Raw genomic sequence first — 14,574 nt, 5'->3', positions numbered from 1 at the left:
ATCATAGAAGTAATGAGAAAAAGCTAGACTGAACAAAATACTTTTGAGAAAATAATCATGAATTCAAAAATTTCCATACTAATATATCCCATAACAAGTAAAATGAAAATTCCTTTTTCCTAGTTTAACAATCCTATGAAAACCTTTTTTTTATAGAGAGGATCTTGGCAACAGCAAAATAGTAATTCAACATGTGGCAGTTTGCCTATATGAATGGGGACCTATTAAAACACTTTCAAGGAAAGGAAGGATAAGATAGCACATGAGCTCTAGTTCTACCCTACTTGAAACCAGAACAAGAGTGCCTCAATTAGAAATCAAGGAGGCAAATCTTGTCATCATTTCATGTCAGTGTTGCAGATATGGACCTAAAAGAGGAATGTGATCATTCACAGTATTACACCTCACGGCACAACATCTGTGGTCATTGATTCACATGCCTGGTGACCTTAAGTGCTTTCACGTGACAAGTGACACAGCAGCTATGCCTGTCTGAATCAGCTCTCACAGGTTTGTGAGACAGGAGAGCTCTAGATCAGGAGACCTCATCTTTCATCCCACCCTGACCATGTACCCTAGAGTTCCTCCAGGAACACTGTCTAAAACCACATTATTAACATTTCGAATATATCCTAATAGACCATTCATAAGTGTCTTGTGACTAACATCTTTTCTGAATTTAAGGTTGCCTATTAGAATTTAATATTGAAATAGATGTCTGAATGACTGGGAAGGGGAAACTTTTTATTGTAAAGATACTTTACAGAGGGGTTACAGTTAATGAGTAAGGTAATGTAATGAGTACATTTCCTATCGAGCATTATTACCTCCTCGTTTGTTTTCCCCTACTACTCTTCCTTTCCTACCTACCTCCTCAACTCCTTCCCAAAGCTGTAAAATTTGTTTTCAGCATAGTGTCTCGTACATCTTATTGTTACAATGGGTTAACCTGTAACCTTATTTCAGCATTTTGTTATTTTCCTTCACTCCCCAAATTAGAAAAATGTGTATATATGATGTAGGGCACCAGAATCAAATACAGTGAAAACAGGGGCTATATCAGGGGGAAGAATATACAAAAAAAATTCACATGGTACATTTAAAACAACAGCAACAAAGAAAAAAAAGTCTTCTGTCCCTATTTGAGGTTCATTTCGCTTAGCATCATCTTATATGCAGAGTTGTGTTATATTCCTTACAGATTCCATTCTAGCAATGGATGAAAAGGATCAAAAATAAACACTGATGGAAAAAAAGCATCACAAGTAAAAGTGGAGTTTGTCAACTACTGAGATCTAATATCTGGCATTTTATAAGCTCAATGTGAGAGAAAGACTATCAGATGGCTAACAAATTCCAAAATAAACAAAAGAGCTCCTATCTTAAAACAGCAAAGTAAGACTGAGTGTCTTGCTCTGTATTTCACAGGTCTTCCCTGCTGTACATTGCAACATTAGGCCAGGGTCTCCCTACCCAGGACAAAATTAGAGATTAGGGGAATATCAGCTCAGAAATGAGATATTACAAGTGTGTGTGTGTGTGTGAGAGAGAGAGAGAGAGAGAGAGAGAGAGAAAGAGAGAGAGAGAGAGAGAGGTGAGAGAGAGAGAGAGTTGGGAAATTTGGTCAGTTCTTTTAAAAGATTCTGTTCCTCTATAAACTGGAAATCTAAGAGCTTTCCTTCAAATTCTTTTTAGAATTTTTATAAGAGAACTTGGCAGAAGCACCACAGCTTTCTTGACACCATGAAACACTAAGCCTGGGATTGAATAGTCTACCTGATTATGGTAAAGTAGACATTCTGAAGGAACCTGAGTCCTTTCTGCCATCATATGTTGTAATGGCCCACTCCTTCCCAGCCTTCAGAGTTCTAAGTGTGAGTTGGTGCTGCATTATTGTTTCTTCTGCTAGCATATAGAGATGCATCCTCTGAAACTTGTCCCAAGTAATTCTATCTTGCTGTCATAGAGATGCTCTGCATGTCAGACTGTAGCAGAGCAAGCCATCCTTCCTGTAGGTGAACAGCTAGCTGAGAAAGCAGATTTCATGATAAAAGCAGAGACAGTCTCATTAAGGGGTACCTTTTGCAGGGTGTTTTTTCTCATATCATGTCATTTGAGCCTGTGTGCTCTTTTGCCAATAGGTAGAAGTCTAGTGGCATTCTTCAAGGAAATAGAAGAGGCAATCCAAAAATTCATATGGAACAATAAAAGACCCTGAATAGCAAAAACGATCCTCAACAGAAAGAACAGTGCTGGAGGAATATCAGTATCAATACCAAATTTCAAACACTACTACAAAGCCATATTAATCAAAACAGCTTGGTACTGGCACAAGAACAGACCTCAGGACCAATGGAATAGAATTGAAAACCCAGAAATGAACCTAAAGACCTATAGCCGTCTAATCTTCGAGCTAAAAAAATAGAACGGAAGAAAGACAGCCTCTTGAGCAAATGGTGCTGGCAAAATTGGTTAACTACTTGTAGAAACTAAACCTAAATCCTTATATATCACCCTGCACCAGAATCAACTCCAAATGGATCAAAGACCTCGAAGTAAAAGCAGACACAGAAAACATTACAGGATGGAATAGGAGAAACCCTAGGTCTCCTTGGCACAGGCCAAAATTTTCTTAATAGAGACCCAGAAACACAACAAATCAAAGAAAGGTTGGACAAATGGGATTGCATGAAATTGCAGAGCTTCTGCATGGCAAAGGATATAGCTAGCAAGATCAATGGATAGCACACGGATTGGCAGAAAATCTTCACTAGCAATGCAATGGACAAGGGTCTCATATCTAAAATATACCTGGAACTCAAAAAATTAAATCCCCCAACAACAAATCTGCAAAGAAACAATTGCCCAATAAATAAATGGGATAAGGGCTTAAAGAGAAACTTTTCTGAAGAGGAAAGAGGGATGGCCAATAGACACATGAAGAAATGTTCAACCTCTCTAGCCATAAAAGAAATGCACATCAAAACAACACTGAGATACCACCTCACCCCAGTTAGAATGGTTATAATCAAGAACACTAAGAACACCAGATGCTGGAGGGGGATGTGGAAGAGAACCTTACTGTATTATTTGTGGGAGGGTAAACTTGTTCCACCACTTTGGAAAGCAGCATAAAGGTTCCTCAAAAGACTTCACATAGAGCTCCCCTATGACCCAGCAATCCCACTTTTGGGCATTTACCCAAATGTTCACAAACAAGACCACACAAAAGCTACCAGCACGACTATATTTATTGCAGCATTATTTACCATAGCTAAGATATGGAACCAACCCAGATGCCCCTCAGTAATTGAATGGATCAAGAAAATGTGGTATGTATACACAATGGAATTCTATGCCTCCATCAGAAAGAATGACATTGCCCCATTTGTTAGGAAATGGAAAGACTTGGAAAAAATTATACTAAGTGAAGTAAGCCAGGCCCAAAGAAACATAGGTCCCATGATTTCCCTTATTTGCAATATCTAGTATATGTATGAGTCAAGCAGAAAAAGTCAGGTAAGTTGATGTTAGGGAACTGAAGCCTAAGATATGTATTCAATTTTTTTGTTTCATGCATTTTTTTCTAACACATTTATAAGATCATTTGTTTGTTGCTTTGTATGTTCCTTCCCCACGGTATAACCCCTACTTTCACTGTATTTGAGATGGGTATAATTTGTGGAGGGGAAAGGAAAAAACAAATTGTTTAAATAGGGATACAGGTGAACCCATTGCAACAATGAGATGTACAAGTCGTCATGTGGAAAACGAACTTTACAACTTTGGTGGGGGGCAGAGGAGGATTTGGTGGGTGGGGTGGGGAGAGAATGGGAAGGGTTGGGAAGGGGAAACAAAGAGGATGCAACAATGCTTTATAAGAAATGTACTCATTATCTTGCCCATGTAATTGTAACCACTCTGTACATTATTTTCATAACAAAAAATGAAACATAAAAATGAGGGAAAACATGTGGTTTATGTTTCTTTGGCTTTGGATTACATTTCTTAGTATTATGTTTCCTGGTGTTTCCACTTTCTTGTGAGTGGGGCAATATCTTTCTTTCTGATGGAAGCATAGAGTTCAAATGTGTATATAAATACTACATTTTGTTGTTCCATTCATCCACCGAGGGGCATCAGAATTTATTTATATGGTCCTGCTGGTGGCTTTAGTGTGACCTGGTTTTTGGTCATTTGAATAAATGTCCAGAAATGGGGTTACTTACTATTTTCCTTAAAGGCAGATTTATATGTCCCAATTTTAATTTTGCATATCCAGTTATTTCAAAAACAGTACAAATAGTACTGTTTTTTTAGCCACCAAAGAAGTGGATACAGTGTTCACTGCAGAAAACTCCATCCACACCATCTATTGATAAGGAAAGATAAATCCAGGTCATGGAAATTCGTAAACACACTGGGCCTGTGAGTCTGGCAAAGGTACTCACTCTATGTCTCTGGGTGAAGTCTTCCAGACAAATTAGCCCTTCTATATTTCCTGGTACCTCAACCTCTAGATAATTTCCAGCTTTGAGGGTCTTCTTCCTGCAAATGTTAGTCATCCTCAATATAAAACATCCACTTGCTCCTGGTCCTTGAGATTGCATCTTTTCTATGTGATCATCCCATAGATCTCACAATCTTTCCATAGTTTCACATTTCCTGTGCCCAAATGGTGCTCCAGCTTGATGGACACAACCAACTCACTTTGAATAGCATCTGGGCTGACACCTGATAATATACATGATTCCAATCGCAAAACTAAGAACATCGGGCAAAGGAGCCAGAATGGCTGAAGACAAAGTGTTCTCTATATGTTTTGTTCTTCCTTCTTTGGTTTCCTTTGGTCTTTATCAATGACATTTGGAAGCCTGCTTCCCACCTGGCACAATGGACACTCCTCTTGGGTCCTTATTCTTTTCCTTGTCCAGCATGTGGTCACCAGTATTATGTGGGAACATAGGAGAGTGACAGTTTAGGTCAAAGTCACTGGAGGATGGTTTCCTTTCCATAGTGTCTGTTAGTTCTATTGATAATGTATGAACATTGAAATGGCTCTTTCCTTTTTCAGTGTGCTGGTTCTGTTACTTGTTTTCAGATCCTGGGAGCCATCCTTGAACATTTTAGCCTCAAGGCCAACACTCTACCAATTGAGCTACAGCTCTACTTCTGATAGTTTTGGTAGTTTATTAAAATAGAGTTGGCTTTAAATGACCATCCTCAGATGAAGGCTTCCTAGAAGTAGCTAGGATTACAGGTGTGAGCCACTGGCACCTGGCTGAAATGGCTTGCTTTGGTCAGAGTAGAACTTTGGCAAGATTTTCTAATTTCTGTAGAATTAAAGTTCATATATTATGACAGAAAGCAGCCAATAAGAAGGTCCTATTGTAACAATGAGATGTGAAAGACATTATGTTGAAAATGAACTTTACAACTTTGGGTGGGGAGGGAGTAGTTGGGAAGGTGGATAGGAAAGGTAAAAATAATAGGGAAAAACAAAGGAGGATGTAACAGTGCTCAATAGGAAATGTACTCATTACTTTACTGATGTATCTGTAACCCTCTATACATTATCTTTACAATAAAAGTATATTAAAATAATAATGATAATCTCTTAAAAGGTTAATCACTTATTTTCACTAAAAGCCAGTCCAGGCAGGAAAGTCCGTGAAACTCTTATCTCCAATTAACCACTAGAAAACTGGAAGTGGTGCTATGGCTCAAGCAGCAGCATGCTGACCTTGAGCTGAAGAGCACAGGGACAGCACCCAAGCCCAGAGTTGCAGACCCGCCACCAACAAAAGAAAAAAGAAAAAAAAAGAAAACATGTGTCAATACATTTTCAAATACAAATATCTTCAAAGAATACTTTGAATCCATTATATTTTCCAGTAGTATGTTCCAATAAGTGAGGACATGACATATTTCACATTGATACTCATTTTCTAAGAATTTGAATTTGCTATTAAGTAGTAGGCCTGATGGTATTTTTTTTGAGGTTTAAAAGATGTTTTTTTTTCTTTCTTTAAAAAGTAGTATTAGCATAGAGGAACTGTACAATGGCTTTCATTGGTATAGTTACAAGATGATTATAATATACATTGATCAAAAATTCAAAATATATACTATTGTTTATTATTCTTTATTCACATACATTTCTATGACATATATGCCTATCTACCATATCTGTCACATATTCCATATTGGACACCCAGGTCACATATACGTCATATATGTTACATACATTACATGCATCACATATGCCACATATTTGTCATGTGCATGTTACATATGATGTATAGTTCACACGTGTCAAATATGTCACATATGTTATACATGTCATGTTTCATATGCGTCGGGTATCTACGTGCACATTATTGACAAATGTTTATATGCTAACATACATGGATATATTGTCCTATATGCTTTAAAGACATATGTATATATTCTGTGTATATGTTTCATGTATGTAATGTTCTCTATATACTACTTCATAATATTCTCTATACACACAGACTATATAGTACCGTGTTGTAATATATAATATATTCTTCTATTGAATTTATTTTTTATTGCCATTTCCTTTTACTTTTCACTCTACCTGATGGCCCTCCAACATTTATCCATTTATTTACTTTCTAAATTCAATTTAAATTGAATTTAAAATGATGTACAGTGGGGTTACATTTACATATGTGATGTAATGAGTAAATTTCTTGTTTACCCCTTCCCTCAATTTCTACTCTTTCCTTCCCACCTGACTACACTTTCCCACAAGATGTAAAGTTCATTTCCATTTGGGTATTGCTGTGGCAATGGTTCACCAATTGTCCTTTATTCACCATTTTAAATTCCCTTTTCCTTGCTAAAATCACTTGGAGTTGTAATATTTCTTCTGAATTATTTTCTGAGCACTGAATTATTTTCAAAGTAGCACTCACTTTCATTACTGTGTTGATTTCATTTCTGTGTGTATAATATGTTTACATTTCTCTTACAACTCCCTATTAACTGATTCCTTTCACTAGAGTGAAACTTAGATTTAAACATTTATAAAATGATAACCAGTTTCAAGTTTGTTAACCTGAGTAACAAAAGTTAAAATTCACAGATGTTAAAAATTATACTAAAAAAAGCCGGGTGCTGGTGGCTCACGACTGTAATCCTAGCTACTCAGGAGGCTGAGATCTGAGGATCGCAGCTCAAAGTCAGCCCGGGCAGGAGAGACCATGAGACTCCTATCTCCAATAAACCACCAGAAAACCGAAAGTGGTGCTGTAGCTCAAGTGGTAGAGCGCTCGCCTTGAGCCGAAGGGCTGAAGGACAGCACCCAGGGCCAGAGTTCAAGCCCCACGACCGACAAAAAAAATTATACTAAAAGAACAGTAAATGTTTTGTGTATATATAAACTAATTACTCTAATTATCATGAATTTTTGTCTTTTACAGAGCTCATTGCCAGTAATTTTGACATATAAAGCCAAAATATTTTAGCTTGTTAAATGTCATATTTTGCTAAATTTCCCAGAAGAGATTTTATGGTTAGCTTTCTTTCAGAACCCTAACTAGAGCCAGACTTGTTTGTTGGTGTTGCTTTTCAATTAACAATGACTTTGAAAGAACTACATTTTATTAGTATTTATTTTTAAGAGTTGAGGTTGAACATATGGCTTTTCATTTACTTGAATGGTCCTCGATTACTTAGGCCATGCACCCAAAAATGCTTTTAGAGATCATTTTGGAGATAGGTCTTCTGACCATTTTTTCTTAGACTGGCTTTCAATCAGGATCCTTCAGATCTCAACCTCCTATGCAGCCAGGGCTACAAGCTTGATTGCTGCCTCCCAGCATCAATCTATAGCTCCCATTGCTTTAGCACTTTTGTTCAGGTGTGTGAGCATTGTTCCAAAGTGAGCTGAAGGAGGCACTATTTTCCAGAAGATGGTTATTTTAGCCTCAAATGAAGTAGGGAGAAATGGCACATTATCACATTATTTCCCTGTTGAAATGATTAGTCGTGCAAGGTTCTTACACCTGTAGGCAGTTATCATTATTAAGTGAAGCCCAGGAAAATGTGAGCCACAAGCTAATTGCAAACAGAACTCTGTGCATCCTGGCTTGGACCCAATAGTACTATGCAAATCATGAGAGGATGTGAAAGAAAAGTGCAAATGTGGTAAATCTTGGAAAGGGAGACAAAAATGGAGTTTTCCCAAGAATTGTCATTGTGAGACTGTGAATGGTCAAGATTGGCATAGTAAGTGCAAGATTCTCACCAATATTCACCAACATTTTCAGTAGTTAAATACATTAAACATTGACTAAACTCTTCCAACTAATACACCATGTGAAACATGACATAGTTGGTACCAGAATAGTTGATTACAAAAATAAGGGAAGCAATACTTCTTGTGTTACCTCATGCAAAATATTTAAGTCATTGGACAGGATGAGAACAGAGTGCAGGGTTTATGGCTTTGTCTTAGCCCCTTGTTGGAGTTTTAAAGTCATGTTTAAGTTCTTCTTCTTCAGTACGTATCAGTTCCAGACATCAGAGCAGACTACTGATATCTCTCTCAGTACAAGCACCACTGCAGAACCTTAAGTCACCACATGCTCAGGAGCCACCTTTGTCACTGCTACTCAGGTCAGCCAGACTATCCTGTCCCAGTTCAAGTCCTCCCTATGCCTATCACTGACACTTCTAAGGTTCCACTCCTCCCTCTGGTGGTCAAAGGTGAAACAGCAGCAGGTATCAAGTTGAACAGCTGTTCATGTATTCCTATCATCAACACAAAGGAATTATTTACGGTTATACACTGATAGTTATTATGAACAATAGCCAACAGCGAAGTCATGAGCACATCTAAGAAAATCAATGATCTCACGGAATTTGATTTTAATGAGACTGACAAAAATCAAATGAACAAATCCTGTTTCTAGGGCTGCTCCTAACTTACTCCTTTGGGATTCTCATCCCATTTCTCAATGTTGTTGTGGCTTTTGAACTTAAGGCCTGGATGCTGTGACTGAAGTTTTCTGCTCAAAGATAGCACTGAACTACTTGACCCACAGTTTCACTGCTGGCTTTTGTTGGTTAATTGGAGGTAAGAGTCTCACAGATGTTTGTGTGTGAGCTGGCATTGACCTGTGATCCTCACAGCTCAGTTTCCTGAGTAGCTAGAATTACAGCTTTGAGTCACTGGTCCCCAGTCGTATTCTCCCACTTTCAGCAGTGTCCTTAATCAGGGCACATGGTATTGGCCTTCCAGTTCCATTTAGTGTCTTCTAATTTATCATAATGAACAGAGAAATAGACAAGAAGTTGAACAATTACATTTCATGGAAATTAAACTCAACTGTGTGCCAGTTATCCAAAGGCAGAGGTCTTCTAATCCATCATGTGTTCACAGCTTGAAGCAGTACACACTGGTCAGTGAGGATGATTACTGTCTGATGAAATCTATATAAACCAACACAGACCTATTTTTAGCAGAGTGTGTATTTTTACTATATTCATCATGAGTTTCAATAAAAAAGTAGCCTGTCCATTTATTTTAAGGGAAGCATTTGAGGGTAAAAAAAGAGAAAGAAATGATAGTCTCTTATATCCCCAAGATTCTCAATAACCCCTTTTAGTTCTATGACTAACCTTTTCCTTCTCTGATTAAGTCACAGCATTGATCCTTAATTGTAGAGTGGACACTTGCTTCTCTAAAACACTGATTTTTCCTTCTTAATTCTCAGGAATCATTTGGTGTTGCTGATCAGTTTTGAGGATGTTGATTCCCATCATATTCCATAGATTAGGTTCAGGCTCATTAACTGGACTTTCAGAGAAAACATGTCTTAGGAGGCAATGTCATGTGGTTGTCTATCCTCACGGGGCATATTACCTGTTCTTCCCTCATAGGAGAACACCGTGTAACAAAGATTGTTGGATTTCAGTCTTTATTCACATCCAGGCCCAAGCATCTCTCTCTCTCTCTCTCTCTCTCTCTCTCTCTCTCTCTCTCTCTCTCTCTCCTTCTCTTTTTCTCTCTCTTAAATTCCAAGGGATTTCTAGGCTTTCATGTCATGAGTAGAGGAGGATGAGCAAATGTATATTTTTTATTGTATCAGAGCCACATTTAGTAGACATATTTCTTTTTCTAGTTCTCACCCATTTAATACATTGTCATAGTTTTCAGCCAAGTGTAAGTAAAAGTTTTCCAAATGGCCATCCAGTTTCTGTTCTTGTTTGGACATAGTAATAAATAAACTCCATGTGGGAACCCTCTTCACTTCACTCTAGCTTCACAGCCTGTGGTCTTTGTCCTCACTGCCCCGAGATGTCCTCTGCATACTGTGTGGCTCCAGTTCCTCATCCCCAATCTTGGTCATGTTGCATTTCACCCCATTTTTTTTGCCTGTTTGTGTCTCATTCATCGAAAATACCATCACTTAGACACTAGATAAACTGGAGAGGGATATAGGGATATTCACATGTATGAAATGGAGTAGACTAAAATAAATGTGAGCCCATGGGTTAGAGGACAACTTAGCTTTTGAGGGGCCACAGTTTCAGATAATAAATTTAGGAGACACACTGCACTGAAAAGCTTAGAAAATGATTGGTGTAGAAAAGAATAATGGTTACAAAACAAGAAATAGAACCAAGTTCTTTCCTTCATATGAGGTTGAAAATTAAAAAAAACATCTTGAGAAATGTCTTGGAGGGAGGCTTTGGGAAAGAACATCCACAAGAGAAGAAAAGCCAGTATTCATCAGGAGTGCACAGGGCAGCAATGCAAGCACCATGGGCTGGTCTCTGCATTGCAGATCATGAATTTTGGTTGCACTTGCTTTGTTTAACATGGTATTTAAAAAAATGTTTAAATCCAGCCTGCTACCTAGGTAGCTATCTAGATTTTCCTTCCTTGTACCCTTGTTTTCTTGCTTTAATCTATCGTAATTATTTATATTTTTTTTCTATTTCCCTAACTCCATACATTCCTACCTATCTACTTCTACCTAGCCAACTACTTACCTACCTATGATCAGTGTCATCACTTATCAATTTCTGGATAATGCTGATTATGATTAACTACACTTTGGGGTAGGGCAGAAAAACAAAAAACCCAGAAATCCGGTGCCAAGGCAGCTGCTTCTATAATTATTTTCATTCTGATATTTTTCTGAGTGACTGACATGCAAAAGCTATTGTGAATATCCTAATATAGATCATGTTGAAATCAAAATATAGTTTTTAATTTTTTTGTTTGGTCATGGGGCCTGAATTCTGGGCCTGGGCGCTGTCCCTCAGCTCTTCAGTTCAATGCTAGCACTCTACCACTTGTGCCACAATACCACTTCTGGCTTTTTCTGCTTATGTCGTGCTGAGGAATTGAACCCAGGGCCTCATGCATGTAAGGCAAGCACTCTACCATTGAGCCACCTTCCCAGCCCATAAAAATAAGCTTTTAAAAAAAGAGTAAGAGAGTCATTCTGTCTTTGGTAAAACATTTTCAAGGACAAATTTGTGATGTGCAGGTCTCATTGGAACACATGATAACTTTAGTTCTGGGCTTTGACCTGGATTTCCGACACCATGCATCTGTGCTGACTCTGTTGGTTTGGCTAGCAGTTGAGGATTTGCATGCACCCAGAGCACAGCCCACTTGGCCTCAGAACTTCTTTAAGGCTGCTCAAATTCTGTGTATCAGTCAGTCCCAGTCAGCACATACCATGGACATGAGGGCCCCTGCCCAGCTCCTGGGGCTCCTGCTGCTCTGGCTCCCAGGTAAGGAAGGATGGCACTTCTTCCACCCCATGGGAGAAGTCTAGGTCTAGAAGCCTAGATCTTCATGGAAGTTCTCACAGTATAACTATTTGGGTGGATATTTGTCTTTTGTTTCCAATATCAGGTACCAGTTGTGACATTCTGGTGACCCAGTCTCCATCCTCTCTGTCTGCATCAGTAGGAGACAGAGTCTCCATCACCTGCAAGGCCAGTCAGGGTATTAGCAATGATTTACAATGGTATCAGCAGAAACCAGGGAAAGCTCCTAAACTCTTGATTTACTGGGAAAACATTTTGGAACCTGACGTGCCATCCAGGTTCAGTGGGAGCCAATCTGGGACAGAGTTCACTCTCACAATCAGCAGTCTTCAGCCTGAAGACTTTGCAACTTACTACTGTCAACAGGGTAATATTTACCCTCCCACAGTGGTACAAGCCATAACATAAACCTCCAAGGGAAGCAGAAGTGACAGGCTGGGCTGCCCCAGCTGCTTCTCCGTGTGGATTCACCTGCTGACAGTGCTTTGCAGCTACAGCCAGGCTCTGAAGTTCAGTTGGGGATTTGGTCGAGGTGGTCAGTGACAATCCTCTCAATCTTACCTGCATTTCTTCAATCTCAGCCTCACAGTAATCATCCAGACAATGCTTCTGCTGTCATAAAAAGAACACAGATCTGTACTTCAGAGCATCTGGAATATGGTATCCAGGGGATATGATTTCCACTTGGAAGGCCTCACAAGAGAGAGGCATTTGCCCTCCCTTTGTTCCTCTGACACTGTTGCACCCATTTGCTTCGTGAATTCTCTTCTAAATCTGAGATTCAGGATTCAGCCTGACCTTGTCTTGACCCATCATGACTCCTCAGATCCTTCTTTAAAATGAGGATGTGCTGGGCATTGGTGGCTCATGCTTATAATACTAGATACTTAGGAAGCTGAGATCTGAGGATCTGGTTCAAAGCCAATGTGGACAGAAAGCTGTGAGACTCTTATCTCCACGTAAATACCAGAAGACGAGAAGGGTGGCTGTAACATAATGTGCTAGAGTGCTAACCTTGAGCAGAAGAGCTCAGGGACAGTGCCCAGGCCCTGAGTTCAAGGCCTATGACTGACAATAGGGATTTTAGTAAAGTCCTGAGGACATTATTGCTCTTGATCATTAGCAAAGACAGAGAGAGATGAACAATGAAATTATATAATATGCTGGAAAATTTAGGAACTGGAGATCATGTTGAATGATATAAGTCAGGATTCCAAAGCCAAATATTCCATGGTCCCACTCATTTGTGGTATGTAGAATTAAATGATGATGATAATATAATAATAATTAAATAATAGTAATAATAAAACATGGTGACAGTTCATGAAAGCAAAATATGGAAAATGTCTAAAGGGAGATAGGTAAGGGACCAAAGGCACAAATGAAAATGAATTAAGTATAATATATAATATAATATGCATGTATATATACATATATTTGTGAATAATGAAGTCAATTATATACTGTAAGAAAAATAGTAGGTGTTGGAGGGAAATGACAGTGGAAATAGAAAGAAGGTAGTGAACTTTTTCAAAGTACACTGAATTTAGGTATAGAATTATCATTAAAAATCACCTCATGCTATTAATATATGCAAATTAAAATTAATCCTTAGGTAAAAGAAATAAAATGGCATACTTTTGCATTAAAATACTGAGATTTTCTTGCATAATTGTTTGAGAAGATTGCTTAACAAAACAAAACCAAACTCCAAATGGAAATCTTGCCAGTTGCTATGTCACAAAGCTTCCATGAGATGACAAAATCCATACAAGGAGAAAAAAACTGAACCCTGATCTTAGAGACCTTGGGAAAGCAGGGTGATGCTTTCCTTTTGTCCTTAGGAGCTTGAGCCTGGGGAGCTCTATTCCAGGCTTTCATGGTACACATGGCAGCTAGGACCATGTTTATGGAAGGGGTCATGTCTCTCATGTACAAGTTCCTATTTCATATTTCACTTTGAAAGTGTAATCACACAAGACAAGGCTGACACTTGCACCAGGATTCTTGTAGTGAAATCATCAAGTACAGATAAGAAAGGTGAGGGAAGGAGGGCTGAACACATGCAGCCCTGAAGGGAACATGTGCACACACCATATCCAATTGTGGGAGGGGAGAGGGGGCTGCACTGTCAATGCTATCCTCAGCAGGGGCCCAGATTCCTCTGCACTGATCAGGTCACTGCTTGTGCTCAAAAGAACAGATTGGGTCCTGAGCTTCATGATGTTCAGGCTAAGAGTGAGGAAGGGCCATTTTTCCCTAGAGTTCTTTTTCAGGATCAGAATTTGAAATGATGAGTTAGACAAAGAAAGTATGTTTATCCATGTGTTAATTAGATACATAGGAACAATAGACATATTACTTTGGCATTCTTTCATTTGTGAAGTGCTCATATATGTTTTTTTTTTTAGTTGGTGTGTGTTTTTTTTTGTTTGGTTTTTTGATGTTTGTTTGTATTTTTTTTGGCCAGTCCTGGGGCTTGAACTCAGGATGTAGGTGAGGTGTTGTCTCTGAGATCTTTGTGCTCAAGGCTAGCATTCTACCACTTAAACCATAACATCATTTCTGGCTTTTTTCTGGGTAATTTATTGGAGATCAATTTATTCCTCACCAGGGTGGATTCAAACCATGATCCTCAGGGGGCTGGGAAGGTAGCTCAGTGGTAGAGCACTTGCCTTGCATGCATGAGGCCCTGGGTTTGATTTCTCAGCACCACATAAGCAAAAAGAAAAAAGCTGGAAGTGGCGCTGT

The 14,574-nt window shown here is 38.7% G+C and overlaps 1 gene segment (V, D, J or C); it reads left to right on the top strand.

The window, feature by feature from the left end:
- The first annotated feature begins 11,682 nt into the window (after window positions 1-11,682).
- LOC106000859 overlaps window positions 11,683-14,574 on the top strand; it is a 9,811-nt gene continuing 6,919 nt past the window's right edge. Inside the window, 2 exon segments of the V gene segment in view lie at window positions 11,683-11,784; window positions 11,909-12,202. Coding sequence covers window positions 11,730-11,784; window positions 11,909-12,202 — 349 coding nt within the window.

Source organism: Dipodomys ordii, unplaced genomic scaffold (genome assembly GCF_000151885.1).
Source record: "Dipodomys ordii isolate 6190 unplaced genomic scaffold, Dord_2.0 Scaffold248, whole genome shotgun sequence".
Classification (NCBI taxonomy): domain Eukaryota; kingdom Metazoa; phylum Chordata; class Mammalia; order Rodentia; family Heteromyidae; genus Dipodomys; species Dipodomys ordii.
Note: the sequence above shows the minus strand (reverse complement) of the source record. Positions and strands in the feature narration are given on the sequence as shown.